Source organism: Petaurus breviceps, unplaced genomic scaffold, assembly GCF_028583685.1.
Source record: "Petaurus breviceps papuanus isolate PSGF00001 unplaced genomic scaffold, PetGlider_PUasm1.0 171, whole genome shotgun sequence".
Taxonomy (NCBI): domain Eukaryota; kingdom Metazoa; phylum Chordata; class Mammalia; order Diprotodontia; family Petauridae; genus Petaurus; species Petaurus breviceps.
The window spans coordinates 25,828,827-25,846,631 of NW_027185754.1; the positions used below are offsets into that span (position 1 = coordinate 25,828,827).

General features: G+C 40.7%; 1 protein-coding gene across 1 annotated transcript; it reads right to left on the minus strand.

The window, feature by feature from the left end:
- Positions 1–1,014: 1,014 nt before the first annotated feature.
- Positions 1,015–17,469, minus strand: ARPC5L (actin related protein 2/3 complex subunit 5 like). Its single transcript, XM_069082775.1, has 4 exons — positions 17,127–17,469; positions 8,874–8,945; positions 6,905–7,081; positions 1,015–1,908 (listed from the first exon to the last, which is right to left on the minus strand). Exons 1-4 carry the CDS (start codon positions 17,289–17,291, stop codon positions 1,846–1,848), a joined length of 477 nt encoding a protein of 158 aa, XP_068938876.1. The 5' UTR covers positions 17,292–17,469; the 3' UTR covers positions 1,015–1,845.
- Positions 17,470–17,805: the final 336 nt, after the last annotated feature.

Genomic DNA, 17,805 nt, shown 5'->3' on the forward strand with positions numbered 1-17,805 from the left:
TCTGGTAGCAATAGTTATGTTCATATATGATAACTGAAGCATTCATGGTGGTTCTGCAATCTAAATCACCAAGGTTTTTAAGCACAGCTCATTTTTATTACTCTATATAATTATATTGAGTACTCGGTAAGAACTCTTGAGTTGAGAAACTTTCTTTCAACTTCAATGTAATTTACAAAAATCTATGTAGCAGGAGCCACTACTACACAGGCTAGCAATATTTCTCACTCCCATATATGCAAACTTATGCTAAAGGCAAATTAGATATTTTCAGTAGACCATGTTGGCACAGCCAGGGATAGTGCAGAGTATGAGAGAAGACCTGCATTCAAGTCAAGAGTTGTCCCTTTCACTGTTCCTTGACTTGTCCATCTGCAGAATGAGGATATCTACACTTCATTCGGGTTGACAATGAAGATGTGGCTTTGTACAATACTGAACAAAGATAAAAGGTAATAAAAATTACAAAAAGCACTTTATCCTTAATTACTTATTAAAGAAAATTTAGTTCACAATACAGAACCAAGTTTACTTTTATTTAATATGAGTAATGCCACTCTCAGGATTTGAGAAAGCTGTTAAACAGCTTATTTTTACCTAATACTTTGATTTTCCTTATTACCACCCTCATGAAGTCAGTCTTAGGCAATGGTGTCTCCATTTTACTGATGACACCAGTTTGTTCAAGGTCACACAACTAGTAAGTGGTGTAACCAAGACTCAAATCCCCTAATCCCATCAACCCCACCAGTTCTGTGCTAGAAAGGATTCCTGTTTTCTTACTGGCCTCCACCCATTTCTCATAGATGGTTTTTTTGGTTTCTTTTTAAGCAGAAGGAAAACCTATCTTGTCATTAGTAAAACACATTCTCTGTGTTTGGGAAATTCTATGATACTTTACACTGTGATGGCCTCCTATTCATAAATCTGTGACCAATACAGGCATTTTTTGCCCTTTTAAAACACCCCTCTGAGAAAGCCATATAAAAACACTTTTAAAATATGGACAAAGTATTAAATGTGGTTGGTACTTTATTAACTTAAGAACCAAGATGTACAGACAAGGTAAACTTGAAGTTGTATGAAACAATAAATATTTTAACACCAAACATCATTTTGCCTTCCTGTGATCCATCAGCTTAGGCAGTGATGCAGAGCTCATGGCCTAACTGTATGTAGACTAGACCCACAAGTTGCATCCATCCACATGGCTTAAGAGCCAAGACCTGCAGCTCTCCTATTCTTGGTCAGTCTCCCTGAACAACTCAGAGGCCCTGCCATGTAGCATCACTCTTCTTTTTTACTGGATGAAACACACCAAAAATTAATATACTAATGAGTGAAGAGCTTTATTGATCCAGCAGGCACTTTACAATAAAAATCAGCCCCAGAGTCTGCTTCCCTCCTCTAGGAACACTATTTCTGTACAAACCCTCAGATTCTTTGAAAATATAACACCAAACAAGCACTCCCTTTCCAAGCAGCAAAAATTCTACACCTGCCAAAGGCATCCCAACATTCTACATCAGCAGTGCCCAGGAGCACCCACCAGCAGAATGAATCCTCCTCTCTCCAATATCCAATTTCACTGGTGGCAATTTGTGACTCCCAGGTGAAGGAGAATGTCAGATCATGTGCAGGATTCAGAAAAGGCAGCAGCAGAACATTGGGTTTCCCCCCCTCCACCTCAAAAATAAAAAGCATTTTCAACAAATGAATGGTCTGAAATAGATTCATTGTAGTTTTGGGGAAGACGGGCCAGTGTCATCTCCATTATTCCTTCTTCCTTGTCCTGGGTCCCCCAAACTCTTCTGGTCTTCTCAGTGCAAGTTAAAAGTCTTTTTTTTAAACAGTTTTTCTTGCTGTGAGAACTCTTATTATGGAACCTAGACCACCTACTGCTAATGCCTATTGGAGTGAGAAAAGGAGACCAATAGTACAGGTTAGATCATTTAGCCACAAACACCCCCCCCCCCCCCCAATTTGTTATTATCAGTTACATATTTCTATAGCACTTGAAGGTTTACAAAGTACTTTCTTCACAATACAGTCTCATGAGGCAAGGAGTGCAAATTGAATCCTACTTTTTTTAGAGAAGCACAGCTCAAGTAGCCACTAGCGGTGCTGGGGCTCGGCCCGTTTTCCTGAGTATATTTATAATATTTTCCCCATTGTATCCAACTGCATACGTTCTAATTTTAATTTACTAAGCACCAACTGACCAAAAATGAAAAAGCCTGCCTCAAAATGTGTGTTCTCCATCGTTTAAACGTTTTTTTTTTTCTTTTTGGAGGGAGGAAGGCAGGGCAATTGGGGTTAAGTGATTTGCCCAAGGTCACACAGCTAATAAGGGTTAAGTGTCTGAGGCAGGATTTGAACTCAGGTTCTCCTGATTTCAAGGCCAGTGCTCTACTCACTATGCCATCTAGCCACCCCTGTTTAAAGTTTTTAAACAACAATTTGAATGACCATTTGTCAGGGAGTTTACAAAGGAACATCCTACTCAGGTCAAATGTTCACCTGGATGATACTTGCCCTTCCAGTTCTAAGTACTATGATTAAAAGCCATCAAAGAGAAGGGATTTATGTGACAAAAATGATTTCTGAGCTCCTTTCCAACTCTCAGATTCTATGTGCCTAAATTTTTTTTTTTTTGGACTAAGCCTCCTGGTGAGGAACTGCCTCTGCCAACATAGCTTGGCACCTCAGTTAGTCTTAAGAGTTGTGCAAATACTTAAACTCAGTCAACATTAATCCCTATACCCTGTGCTGGCACTGGAAGATGCTCCTACACTTAGTCAGAACACAGTCCTTGCCCTTGTGGAGCTTTGTCTAATAGGGGCTTATGACTACAAAGATCCAAAGAAGTGCTAGGGATATAAAGTCCATAAGGTGAAGTCCCTTCCTAGAAAGTGGTTTTTCAGTCAGTCTTTTAAAAAGACAGGTATTTTAAAATTTTTCTTGCCTTCCCCTGAAATACAACTAATGTGGTATGTTTTGTATGGCTTCATATGTATGAGTATCACATTTCAGAGGGAGAGTTTGGAACTGAAAATAAAAATAAAAAGAAGATGGGTAGGATTTTCCTACTCTGGGGCAGCAGTGAGAAGGGAGACTTCATATACACAGAGAACAGCCTGAAAGCACAGAAGATGGGAAATCTTGGGCATATTTATGAGCAATCTAGTTTAGATGGAGTACAGAAGGTATGGACATAAATCTGGAAAGGTAAGTTGCTGTTAAAATGCCTGGCTTAGGAATCTTAACTATGTGACAGGCAAAAGGGAGCCAGTGAAGGTTTTTGAGCAAGAGAATGATCGAATCAGAGAACTACATCTTTGAAACTGTTTGCACAGGGTAAATCTGGGAAAATCTATTTCGGAGGCTACCTCAACAGTCCAGAAGAGAATAATAATTCATTTACTGACATTCTCCAAAGTTTTTCCTCAGGGTACCATAGTGACCAGAATCTTCATCAGTACTTGCCATGGGGAAGCTACTTACCTATTTCAACTTCCTATTATGATACAAATAACATTGAGCAGAAATGCATCTCTCAGTCAGCCCAAACCAGATGAGGTGGGCAGCCACATGAAAACATTTCTACGCTTCTGTGTAGAGGCATTATTTTAGGTAAGATAAATTTGCCTTGGCTCTTCAGAGGGTGAAAATCATTCTTCAGGCACACTCTACACAGTACTGCCTCAACCAATACCATCATAACCAAATTGCACTAAGACTTGGTGGGCCAAAGCACCAGAAAGCAAAACTGATACCTCATTAAAGCTATCTTTTTGAGGCCAACAAGGTATGTGAAAACTACTGAGCATCACACTTATTCTTAGTGCCAATCCGAGTATTGTTTGCATAGAATCAACTGCCCCTGTATGACTGCTTCACCTAGTAAGAATGTTTTCATGGAAAAAAGATGTTAGACAAGGAGTACTTGTGTCACACATTTCTTAAGTAAAAGCCTGTCCCAGAGCACAACAGGAGAAAAACTGGACACCAAAGAGGGGATTTTTACAAGTAAACTCCTTGCAAAAGTTTCTTTTACTTTTTCTTCAATCCTGTCCATCATTCCACTGGAACTAATAATTTCCTAATCACCAAATCCAGCAGCCTCTTTATATTCCACAACATCTTTGACCTTATAGCTTTTAACACCTCTCATACACTTTTCTCCTATCCTGTTTCACAGCCTGTCTCTCTTTCCCTCTGTCTCTCCACATTACCACCACTAATGGGAGTAGTTCCCAAGCACCTGGCACTGGCCCTCTTCTCTAGCTACTCTGACCACATCTATACAAGATTCCTATATCTGCATCCCCAATCTTGATGTCCATACAAGTTTCATACAAGGACCATAACCACTTCTAAGATATCTCCACTTAGATGTCCTATATAGCATCCCAAATGAAATCTGTCCCACACCAATCCGATAATCTTTATTCCTAAACGTCCACCTTGTTTTCCATGCACCAACCTTGGATTTCTCAGGTTTCCCACCATCTTTCAATTATCACCAAATCCTAATTATTTCAACTCCAAAACTCTCAATATCTGTTCCCTTCAGTCCATTCCCACTGTCCCCATCTAATTCAGGTCCTCATTACCATTTACCTATATACTACTGCAATAGCACCTTTACAAGTCTTTTCCCCCTGCAATTTCTCTCCAATCCATCTTCCACATGGGTGCAAAAATAACCTTCAGCATAATCTAATCATGTCACCCCTCTGCTCAAAAATTTTGCCAAATAGAACACAATCCCCTCTATGTTGCATAATCTGGGATCCCCCTACATCTCCAGACTTCTGTTATTTCCCCCTTGCATGCAGTCTACACTCCTACAAGGAATGTCTTCCCCTTCTCCTTCACTTGTTAAATTCCTACCAGTTATTAAAAAACAAAACCTATTATCCTAAATGCCGTCACCTCTAAAACATTCCCTGAACTGCTACCCTCCTTCCCAGGACCTCAGAAAGCACTTTCTTGTACACCTTTTTTATGTGCTTAGAACGATATTGTGTACTACCATTATCCTGGTTGATTCAATCTACTAAACTAGACTTTACGATCCACATGGACAGGATTATATCTTATCTAAACTTGGTATTTTATGTAACCTCTATCAGTGTCCAGCACACAGCAAGTACCTTTACAAACTGTTGCTGCTGCTGTTGATATGATCTAGTACAACCCCTGCCAATGTATGAATTCCCTCTTGAGCATCCCCAAGTGGTCATTAGGCTTCTACTTGAACAACTTCAGTGAGAATGAACTCACTGTCCACCAAGTGCAGACTCAGTAGAATATCAAAGCTAAAGGGGAGTTCAAAGATCATTTAATGCAACAACTTCATTTTGCCAATGAAGGAATTCTGGCCTAGAAACGTGCAGTGACTTGCCTATAATCACTCTAGGTCATCTGAGTCCACGCCCAGTGATCATTCTGGTCCACTATGCCAACCATTCTACTAATGGAATGTCTTAGATTATCCAGAAGTTCTTTACATTAAGCTGAAATCTGCCTTCCCAAGTGTCCCTCCCACCCCAGACAGACAGACATTCTAATTCTGTCCTCTGGAGTCACAGAGAAACCTTGGAGGATCACAGTATTAGAACTGTTTTTTCTTAAAGTCTTTCCGACAATGAGAGCACTTCCACTTCCACTGCTAATTTTTCTTTCATAGCAAAAGCTATCTCACACACTGAGTAATCCCAGACAAGTAATGAATTACATACAGGGTTAATTTAGAGAATAGACCAACCTATGTAACGATTTCAAATGACAAATTGTAACACTGAACTTAAGAGGAATAACCCACGTTGCAAAGTCTTTATTAATATTCAACCACTGTTATTCTTGAAATTATTTTCAAAACTGTCACACTGGCCACCTCTTTAGTTAAACCAAAGAATACTTGCTACATCTGAACTCAACTCCAAACAATTCAGTCTGTGAGGGAGCAAGAAATGTAACTCCCCACAAGTTCTGCCACTGCAAGTGCTGAAATATCACACCTGACTTTGTTCCACAGATCAGGGAGGACTGTGTTTACCTAAAGAACAGTGTACTATTGACCCAGTCAGTGCACAAACTTCCAGAAGCAAAGCCTGCCAGGTGCTCCTAGCTGGGACACACTATTCCTAGCCCCATATCCCAAAGAGTACATATTGTTTCCTAAGGTGATTAACCTTTCTAAACTTTGAGACACCTGACCTGCCTCTCAGAGATGCTGTATGAATCATACAATAGGAAAGCATCGTGTAAACCATCGAGTACTATAGAAATATGACTTTCAATAAATCATTTATTAATATATATAGCAGCAGTATCTATTATATTGTAATATATTATTATTGAATATGACTAAACTCATTAAGGAGAGACCCCATCTCAAAAAGATGCTCCTAGGAATTTTTCACCAACGTTTTGAAGGAACAGAATACACTATCTTCACAGAGAGCTCTGCCACTATGTATTTCATTTTCGGCAATCTCTCTTCTCTTTGACCCTCTGTTTTCTCATCTGTAAAATGGGAATAATACCACCACCACTAAAGTCTTCCTGTGATGCCTAATTGCAGCCTGGAGCCTTCTATTCTTAAAGACTGTGTACTAGTTCTGGCAGGTCTTATAAAGCTGAAAACTTCAAGGAACATAACTAATGTTAAGAACAAGGAGTCCACCTTGCTAAATGGAATAAGGCTCATTGTTAGAAGGCTGACCACAATAATTCATAAAAACCATTTACCAAAAGGCTTGGAGAGGTGTTCTACCTCAGTGAGGAATTATGAAGTACTAAAGCAATTACAAAACACTTTAAAATAGAAAGGACACAGTGGCTGTGCACATGGCTTGCTTTGTGATCAGACCCCTGTGAAGGAAGAAACACATACCTTCTCATGCCACTGAAGTAACACGGCGCTGCTATTCTCTGTGGGTTTTTCAAATCCTTTATAAATGTACTTCATTAACAAGTCAATGCCATTTCTGTCTAATGATTGTACAGCCTGCTCTATCTCACTGCTTTTAAAGTTCGTGAGTACTTTCAGTACCACTCCTTGGGCCCGTTCCTGCAAAGACAGAAGAAAGAGTGGTGAGATCCAAGGGGCCATTCTAGGGCAGGTGGCAGACAAGACAAGGTGCCTCACACACAGTGGGAAAGTAGGTGGAACTCCATTTTTTCTTACAGGATTAGGAGATAATCCTGAGAACTAACTCCATCCATAAAACAGACAACAGAGTAATCACTTTTACTCTCCCAACACATTCTCTGATCATGAGAAGCAGTGCAGAGTTGGGAATCAGCACTGGATTTATAATATGAATCCCTGACTTGAAGTCTAAGGTCTGCCAGCTGCTAGCTATTTGACCTTAGTAAATCATTTTGCCTCAGTTTCCTTGTCTGTAAAACAAAGATAAACCTTGTACTACCTTCCCCACAGAGCTACTGTGAGAATATTAATAAATAAAAAGTGCTTTGTAAAACAAAGCATTATTGCAATGTGAGCTATCAGCTATTAATGTCAAACATTTATTTATCATCATATAGTCCAGATGTAGCCTCAGATTATCTAATTAACAATAATTAAAGCAGAGAAGCAACACTGTACATTTCTACCTCACTGCAAGTCAAAAGAAAGGCATATGGCTCTTTTTTGGCTTTCCTGTACTGCTATGGTTTTACATGTGACCCTGTGGTTACATTAATAAGAACAATGTGAAATTCTGATCTATTTTCGTCTTTTGTGAGATCACATTTTATAAAGCCGATCTTAAAACATCAATCTCTCTCAAAAAGCTTTTTACAAATAATCAATATCTAAAAGCATTTTTTGAAGCTCTTAAAGATATTACCTAGCCCATGAGATTGTAATTGCCATACTGCATGTCATGTACAAAAATCATCTGGGTGGCTTTCTCATGTACTAGAAATAACACTGAATTCAGAGTCAGGAAACCTGACTTGGAATCTAGTCTCATCATTAACCAGGTGCATGGCATCTGGCATGTCACTTTCCTTATCAGGGGCCTTAGCTTCCTCCCTGATTTAAATAAGAGCAGCTAATCTCTTAAAATCTTTTCTAATTCTAACTAACTCTCCCTTCACACTACTACCAGACTAATTATCCTAGAGAGTTACCTTCTCAGAGCCCTTCCCCACTCCTAACATCCTACCTTCTTCAAGGCCCTTCCATGGCCAACATCCTACCTTCCCAGGCTTCTTCTAGGATCAGCCAAAATCCAACCACAAGTTCCTCCCAGGGGCAAAATCTTAAAGGCCTGAGACCCCTCTCAGTGCCAACATTGTACATCCTGATCCTGAGGTCCTTTTATATTCCAAGATCCTCCCTTTAACCAATATTCTGTGTCCAAAGGTCCCTATCTTAGTTTGTAAGGTTTTTTGTATCATGGACCCCTTTGGCTGTCTGGAAAAGTCTATGACCTCTTCAAAATAATTTTCCTAAATGATTAAAATACATAGGCTAACACAGGCAATCAAATATAATGAAATAGTTATAAAAATATTTTTCAAAAAGTTTACAGGCTCTAGATTAAGATCCTTGTTGAATATCCTAAGGTATCTTCCAACATCAACAAATCTTTTCCAGCACTAATAGTCTATACCCGACAATTTTGTTATTCTGTGCTGCTCCATAAGATTTTTTTTTTAATTTCACAACTGGCTAAAAGAATCTGTAATAATGCAGAAGCTCTATTTTCGAATGAACATTTAGCTCTCTGAGCAAACTCACATAACTTTGTCGATGCTGTGTATGATATGGGGCTGGGAGTAGTTTTCAAGATTCAGTATGTGAAAATATGTACCCAATACCCCACTTCCAAAATGACTATCCTGTTTACCTTTACTGCTTGATTCTTCGCATTGACAGGGGAGTTTCGTAAAGCTGCATGAAATGCTCTGAGCATATCACCTGTGCATCACTGCCAGTCAAGGATCACTCTGATGGGACAGAATTTTTAAGCCTGCTACACTAAGCATGTTCATTAAGTTCTTAGGATCAAAAAGTCAAATAGGATCTTCCTCTCATTCTCTTGCCCCCACCCCTCCAGCAATATGTGAAAAAGAGCAGGCAAAGAGGGCAGTCTGTGAACTGAGTCGTTTTTTGTAACTAGTCCTGTGCCCTGAAGGGTGGTGGTGAAGGCCTAAGTGGTGGCATTAAAAGTCTGGGATAAACTGCTCCCCCTTCAGGCTAGCCAAACTGCCCTATCTGTAGTTATTCCTACCTTAAGGACCTTCCGGTCTCTCACGTCCAATTTAGAGACTACCTAGATAGATTCCTTTGAAGTATGGCTGCAGCCCAACCTTCTCCATGAGGCTATTCTGAGATCCTCCAGCTGCTAGTACCTCTCCCACCAGAAGTTATTTACTGTGCGTGTTTACCTAGATGTACACCTGCATATGTTGGCTCACCAACAGACGGACAACTTGAGGGCAGGTACGTTCCATTTTTGTCTTGGTAATGCTGAGAATCCAGCACAGTAACTGGTTACACAGTAGGTGCTTAATAAATGTTTTTTGCTTGATTTGATTGTGTAGGACCAGATTGATTCACTTCTATGAGTCTGTTTCCTCTTGCATAAAACATCTATAAACATTTGCTGGCCCTTCCTCCCTACTATTGCGAGAAAAGTGATTCGTACATCTTAAGTGCTATAAAAATGATAATTTATTATTCAGAGAAAAGAAGTTTCACCTTTAGTCTCACAGCCTACAAATTTGCATCAAAGCTAATTGAATCTCAAGACATTTAAGTAAGCATAAATGCCTTACTTGCATTCAAAGAGGCTTTTATGATCATTAAACTCTCAAAGAAATGAAGATTAAACTATAAACTTTCACTGTCTTCTTCCAAATCTAGTCTGAACCAGTGAAATCCCAAAGCACTGATTAATATCTTAATCTAGTGAACAGTGCATAGCAGAACCATCAGAACCTTTCTCTTCCCAACCTCAATTACAGTATTTCATTCACATTAATTGTTCTATATTCAGAACAAAGTACATTAGAGAAAATCTAGGTTACATCCCCAAAGGTGACACTTATTTTTAGCTACATTACATCTGCTAGTCTTAATTTCCTCTTTTAAAACATGGTGTGGCCTTTTTAAAAAAAATCCAAATATAGACCAAATACACACATAACCTCTGCTCAGCCAAGTCTCCCCACAGCTCGAACCAATGAAACTTCAAAATTAATGAATTCTCTGAACTAAGCATATAAAGCAATCTTCCTAAATCTAATGAAGTGGCATCTGAATTGTTATGTAGTTCTCTGCCTAAATGAAGACAAATACTCCCATAAACATTTATTTGTCACCTCTCTGCCCTATAGGAAAATCACCAGATACACCAAATAAGCAGCAGGATGGTATAGTGAGTAAATCACCAGACATGGAGTCAGAAAAAGAACTGGTTCAAAGCCTGATTCTGTCACTTAGAGATAAGGAATAACTGCTGGCCCTGAAGATGTCTAAGCTGAGTAAGAGAAAACTTTGGAGTGACAAAGTTCAAATTCAGCCTCAGACACTTCACACACACACACACACACACACACACACACACACACACACACACACACACACACACACACGTGTCATTCGACCTTGGGCAAGTCACTTAACCCCAACTGCCCCCTCCAAAAAGAAAAAAGTACTTGTGGAATTATCACATGAGAGATGGATTAGACTTGTTCTGCAAGTAGGAAAATCGGGTAGAACTTTCAGAAGCAGGTTTTAACATAAGAAAAAACTTCCTCAAAATTAAAGCTGTCCAGAAATGGGATTGCCTGCCTCAACAAGTAAGTTTCACATCATGGGGGATTTCCAAGCAATGCTCATATATTGTAGAGGTATTAACTGGACTGTTATAACCTCTGTGGTCACTCCCAAATGAGATTCTGAGACATCTTGTTAACTTAGTCGACTAAGTTATTTTTCCCTGGCTCCCTTTCCTTTTCTATAAAATGAAGGTGGACTTGAGTCCTTTCCCAGTTCTAATATGCTGTGAGTATATGAAAATCATGTGTCTAATTTTTTTCTTCTGCAATCCTCCATCCTTCCACAACCCCCCTCCCAATATATCTACTCCCAGTGTGATCTCGTTTATCAAAATGGTAAAAGTATTTGATATCAGTGACTTCCACTTGTTGGAATTATACTTTACTGTGAATGAGTTTTAATTAGGGTATATCCTAAAGGCATTTGAATAAATCTTGTTATAGGTAAAGATATGCCCCAACTCACAAAACTATTTTCATGTGAAGCTTCGGCACTTAAACTGTGGGTTTTGACCCCATAGTTTAAGAAGTGCTGAAGGGGTCTCAAGTGGAAAAAGTTTTAAGAAGCCCTGAGCTAAATGATCTAGGTGGCATTGCAGCATACCAGGAAAAACATCATAAGTCAGAACAACTTTTGTTACTTTGGGCAAATTATGTGCCACTTCAAGGTCTTAGTTTCCTCACCTATAAAACGTGGGGGATGGACTAGCGTGTCACCAAAGTACCTTCTAGAGACTCATACAAAGTGATATACAGCACACATGGCAGGGTCAAAAGAATGTTAAATGATACTATGCAATGAATACAATGGAGGGCTAATAAACCTCAGGTCAAATACAATGTTAAGTACTATACTGTATTGTGAAATTTAAAGGACACATCCATCTTTTATGTTAACAACTGGCAAACTAACTTTTTCAGAGAATGTGCTGTGTATAGACTATTAGACTTAGAAGTGACTTGTGGTTGTTTTTTTTTGCTTTTTGGTGGAGGGAGGGCAGGGCAATTGGGGTTAAGTGACTTACCCAAAGTCACGTAAGTGTTAAGTGTCTGAAACCAAATTTGAACTCGGGTCCTCCTGACTCCAGGGCCAGTGCTCTATTCACTGTGCCACCTAGCCACTCCTGTACTTATTTTTTTTGAAAGGTTGTGACAAATCTGGCCTCAGACACTTCTAAGTCTAATAGTCTGCACTGTTTTAACATTCTACTTATTCTGTCTTAAGGCTCTTCTGTTTTAATCATCATGGTACTCAATCAGGTATTTGCAATTTCAACACTTTATCTCTAGTACGGAAGCAGCTGATAGTCTACAAAAAATCAAAGACATCAAAGGCAATATTGTAGCACAATATAAACATGTATTATTATTTTAAGAAAGGGAAAAGATTGGGAGTCAGAAGACATCAGTCCCATCTCTGCTGTTTGTTAGCCCTGTGACCTTGTGCAATCACTTCACTTTTCCAAATGTCAGTTTCATTTTCCATGAAATGGGTATAATGAGTCCCTCACCTCAACCCTTACAGAGGTGATGTGAGCATAAAATGAAATGTTAAAACATTGTTATCTCTGTAAGTAGGGAATACAAACTTTACCTATACTACTTGTGTGATCTTAGGCAAGCCACCTAAACTCCCTCAGTCTCTGTTTCCTCATTTATAAAATGGGGGTGGGGGTGGACTACATCAGGTTCCTGCTGTCTCTAAATACTCTGTTGCTATGAATGGCACAATGGAAAGTATGCTTGGCTAGAATGCCACTTCATCCTCTTGCCACTGTTGTGACACTAAGTTACTTAGCATCTCTGGGTCTGTTTGCACAATTGTAAATGAGAAGGTTGGTCCAGATGGACTCTTCTGGATGTAAATCTATGTGTGACTTTAGGATCTGGAATACAATGAAATTTGGGAAGATTCCTGAAATCACTGTTTTACTAGACTGGCCCTAAAGTTCAAGTCTATAAGCCAGACCTTTTGGGATGATTTGAGGAGGGAAGGGTACACTGTCAGAGGTCTCTGGTCCCTCCCCAGGGTAGACTGGGTCAGGTGCCAATGGAAGCCTATTCCTTGGTCCCCAAGCTCATCCTTTCTGATCTGCACCTGTAGACCTGATTTCACCAGTAATTGGTGAGGAAACTACCTGTTCCAAATAACATCAGCAATGGTTCTACAATTTATAGTCTTAAGAATGTTGCCTAGAGCACTAAGTGGTTAAATGACTTGCCCAGGGTTATAAAATCACTATGGATCAGAGGCAGGACTTGAATCCATGTCAGCCTGACTCAGGTTAGCTCCCCATCTATTACATTAAACAAGTTCTCTCTACCCCAGGCAAGAGGTCTGGGACAGGTACCTTTTTCCTTAACCTTCTCAAACCAAAACACTTTCCTAACCCCCTGAACTACCTGATGTTTTAGTATTTAATGCCAGATTTTGCCCTTCTTGTTCCTGAGTGAATTCCAGAATGTATTTATATATGCCCTATTATGTCTACCTCTGCTGATACAGTTTCTGTCAATGAATTGTATTGGTGTTAATAAAGGGATAACTGTACCTACATTATGTGTTTGCATAGGTTTGAAATATTTGAGTAACAAGCAATCATTTGACTATTAGTTTCCTCTCACTGTAGGTCTTCAAGCCAAGACAATGACTGCTTGTTAAGGATATATGTATAGAAGGGATTCTTATTACTATGAGAATTAGATTAGATGTCCTCTATGGTCCCTGACATCATGTATTCTACATAACAACTAGTCCAATGGAAAAAAAATAAAACTTGTTCCTTTTTGAAGGTTTAAGTTAATAACCTTCATCTCTGCCTCCATTTTGCTGATAGATATGATAGAGCTCTAGATGACACAAAGATGGAAATCCAATCTTTTAAGATCCCATTTCTAAAAATGTTTCTATTCAGACAAAAATAGGTTAAAATTTAAAATATTCATTAGAATCTATGTTAATACAACCAGAATTAGCACCATTTAATAAAAACTGTGTTGAACGTAAGAGACAAGAGCCTGCTTTAAGTCCTTGCTCCTTCACTCATTAATAACCCCGTAACATTAAACAAATCACTTCTTTCTAGGCCTTGGTTAGCCTCACTATAAAACGAGGACATGAGACTAGATCAGCAGTCAAGGTATGATCTGAGGACCCCTGGAAGAACTCAAGATGGTTCATAAAGTCACAATTATTTAAATAACAATAGTACGATATTATTTGCCTATTAAAATATTCTTTTTTTCCAACCACATCTCTGTGTGAGGCTTTATTTTCTTCCTTAACTTTAACAAAAACAACAGACTGACTGTAGAAGCAGAAATCAGCTGTTTTCTATTAAGCTACACAGTAGAGATTTGCAAAAAATATGTAAAATGATGCCACTCTTCTATTTTTTTTTTCCTTTTGGAAAAGCTATTTTCCTGGGGCGGCCAGGTAGCACAGCTAAGTAAGAGCACCGGCCCCAGTGTTGAGAAGACCTGGAGATCGAATCCCAGGCTCAGACACTTAGCACCCACCCAGAAACACCTGGCTGTGTAACCTTGAGCAAGTTACTTAACCCCAATTGCTTAGGGGCGGCTAGGTGGCTCAGCAAGTAAGAGCACCGGCTCCAGTGTCGGGATGACCTGGATCAAATCTGGGCTCAGATACTCAGCACCACACCTAGAAATAACTGGCCATGTAACCTTGAACAAGTTACTTAACCCCAATTGCTTTAAAAAAAAAAAAAGTTATTTTTCATAAAAATATTTAGGCCAACATGTAGTAAGTTAAACAAATTTTTTTTTCATTATCAGTTTTAATTCTGAATGTGATAAATATTGATAGCAAGGCACAGTGGGCAGAGTGCCAGACCTCGAATCAGGAAGACTCATATTCCTGATTCATATTCATATTCAAATCTGGCCTCAGACACTTATTAACTATGTGACCCTGTACAAGTCCCTTGACCCTGTCTGCCTCAGTTTCCCCATGTGTAAATGAGCTGGAGAAGAAAATGGTAAACACTCCAGTATCTTTGCCAAGAAATCATCAAATGGGGTTGCAAAGGGTTGGACATGATTGAAAATGAATGAACAACAAAAATATTAACTAAACCCCACAGGAACAAAAGCTTGAGAGCCTCAATAATTTGTAAGAGTATAAAGGATGCCTGAGACAAAAAATGTTTGAGAACCTTTAGACTAGATGTCAAAAGTCTCTTCAAAATCCTGTGGTTTCCTATGATTTATGGTTTCATTTGAAGAATGCAGGCTATATTCCAATCACTATAATATTAGCCATATTTTATAGAAATTTGAGATGAAAGGGGTTAAGTTACTTTTCCGAGGTCACAAAGAGAGTAAGAAGCAGAAATGGAATTCAAAACCAGGTCTTCTGACTTTAAGTATTTCAAGACTTTCTCCTATAGTATTTCTCAAAATTTTTTTAAAGGAAAAGTATGCAATTAAAATTAGAAATAGCAAGGCAAAGTTGAGAGGAAACTGACCTTGAGGTTAAGACCTCTGATTCAAAAGGGCTCTGTGACTCCGGGACAACTCACTGGACATCTCAGTGGTCTAGGCAACTTTCTAAGACACTAATTTGCAGAGAAGAATGTAGCCAATGCAAAGAGTGAATTTCCTAAGAATTCCCTAACAGCAGTGAAATCACAGGGCCTGTCTCTTATGCATAAAAATAATACCAACTGCAAGCCATACTCGCGCTGGGTTTTTTTTTTTTTTAGCAAGTCAGATTTAAGGAGGGGAAAGTATGATTGGACCAAAAAAGAAAAAGTAGTCAGACCAAAGTGATAATATTTGCACTACTGTCCTCACAGGATTGTTGTAAACCTTAGACATAAAAATGGAGGCCACCACAGGCTGTTAAATTTCCTCCACTTGAGACTGCTCCCTAATGTAGTCCTTATTTTCTAAGATGGAGTCAACCAATTAAAGATCCTTGGATAAATAAAGGCTGCAAATTATAAATGTCAAACTTCTTTATTGGAAGTTGTACCAAAGAGACATAGCTGACTATACCCATCACTAAAATGAAGAATGTTCTTCTTTCTGGAGGCATGAATAACTAACACAACTTGATAACCATCCTGCTTATAAAGATTTTGTTTCTATAGCCAGAAATAAGACCACTTCCAGAGTTTTAGGGAGGCTATTTTTGGCCTTTAGGAGAAGTCTCACTTTTAAAAATTGCTTCCAACCTCAAAGGGAAACAATATGGAGAAAAGATATGCCAAACACGGAACACTAAAAGTAAAAGATGGCTGTTGAAATAGCAAAAATATACTAACAGAGAATGAGATGGGGCTATTTTTAGAAGTCAAACATTCTAGGCAGGAGATAAAAAGTACTTCTGGGGAAATGAAGATCAAAGTCACAATTTAAGGCAGTGGAAACTAGCACTAGGTTTTCAAGCTTTCTTTTCTATTCCCAGGCAGAGGTAAAATCTTAAATCCATGGGGCCTTCTATTCTAAAACTGCTTCCCTCACTTCCCCTCCTCCACGACACACCTATTTTTAACAAGGCTCGATCCCTGTCACAGCATGAGGGTATGAAGCATGGTTAATGAATGCAGATCTGTATCCGGGACTGCTCTGACCCCATCTATTACTCAGCCCTGGATCACCTTGGCACTCCCCAGACTGAGGCTGAGGAGAAGGGCCCCATTTCCCCCAATATCACCACTCCGTAGGGTGGGGTACTATACAGTTAAAGACACCCATCTCTTCCATTTCTAAACAGGTAAAACCAACCACTCCACATTTTTCCAAACTTGGCCCATCCCTCCAGTCCTCACACCTGTATTCAGTCCCAGGCCGGTGGGATGGGGAAATCAGGACTCAGAGAACTCAAGGGGGAAGTTCCCGGAGGCTGCCAATCTCTTTACACGAAGCAGGGGTGGGGGCGTAAATCACCAGGCAGGGGAAAAAAGGTGCTGACCACCTGGGCGGGGGTTCCCTTGATAAATCTTTCCTAGCTTTAGCGGGTTCTACAGTGTATGGGGTAAGTTAAATATGCAGGAAAGAACAAGAATGGGAAGAGAGGAAGCTCAGAACCGAAGGACCTGCGGGATGCAGCTGGGTGGGAAAAGGTCTCCGAAATCGGGGAGCACCCTGGAAGGCTCGGGGGTGACCGGGGTCGGTGGGGTGGTAAGGCCATTCAGACACGGGCGCTCACTACCTCTCCAGGGTCCATCTTCCCTTCCCCCCTCCTTCTCTCTCCACCGTCTCCCCCCTCTCCTCCGGGTCTCTCTCCCTGCCCGTGCTCCCTCCTCCCTCTTTCCCTCCCCAGAGCCCTCGCGGGTGGCGGAAGGATATTGCCGCAGCAGGCTGTCCACCTCCCCGGGGTCCGGGTCCGAGTCCGGGCCCGGCTCCGCCGCCGCTGCCGCCGCCGCCTCCTCCTGCTCGTCGACGAACTTGTTCTCGTCGAACTCGTCTATGTCCACCTTGCGGAAGCGCGAGGACAGCGTGTTCCGGGCCATGGCGGGGGCCGCCTCCGCCTCCCGCAAAACGCCGGAAGAGAGAAGGAGAGAGCGAGAAAATAGCGCAGGGACAGTGCTGGGAGCCCGGCAACGGCCCCGGCAACAGTCCGGGAGACGACTCCGCCGCGCCGCGCCGCGCGCCGCGACGCACACCCGCTTCCGGCCAGGGCCGGAACCGGATGTTGGTCTGCTGGGAGGGCGGGACCGAAGGGGCGGGGCTGGATTTGGGGAGGCAAGGAGGCTGCTTTATCCTGGCGAGGCTGACTCCAAGTTGTTTCTCCCAGGTGGCTACGGCAGTGGCGGCGGCGGTTGAGGCGGCGGGGTGGGGGGTGGGGGGGTGGGATCGGGTGGAGGGGCGTGGTGGTAAATAATCATTCTAAACCGAGGTTCCTACCCTGTAAATCCTACTTTACGGAGCTTTCCCCCATTTCCAAGAGCCCAGGGAGGTCAGAAGGGGGAGAACTAATAGTTGTCTTCTGCATTTGAGTAACCTGAAGTCTAGAAAGGGAAGCTG

Coding starts and splice junctions, on each gene's coding strand:
- ARPC5L (XM_069082775.1), bottom strand. CDS start 17,291: ATGGCCCGGAACACGCTGTCCTCGCGCTTCCGCAAGGTGGACATAGAC. Junction 7,082..8,873: donor CGAAGAATCAAGCAGTAAAG/GTAAACAGGATA, acceptor CTGTCTTTGCAG/GAACGGGCCCAAGGAGTGGT. Junction 1,909..6,904: donor TACTTCAGTGGCATGAGAAG/GTATGTGTTTCT, acceptor TCACTCCAATAG/GCATTAGCAGTAGGTGGTCT.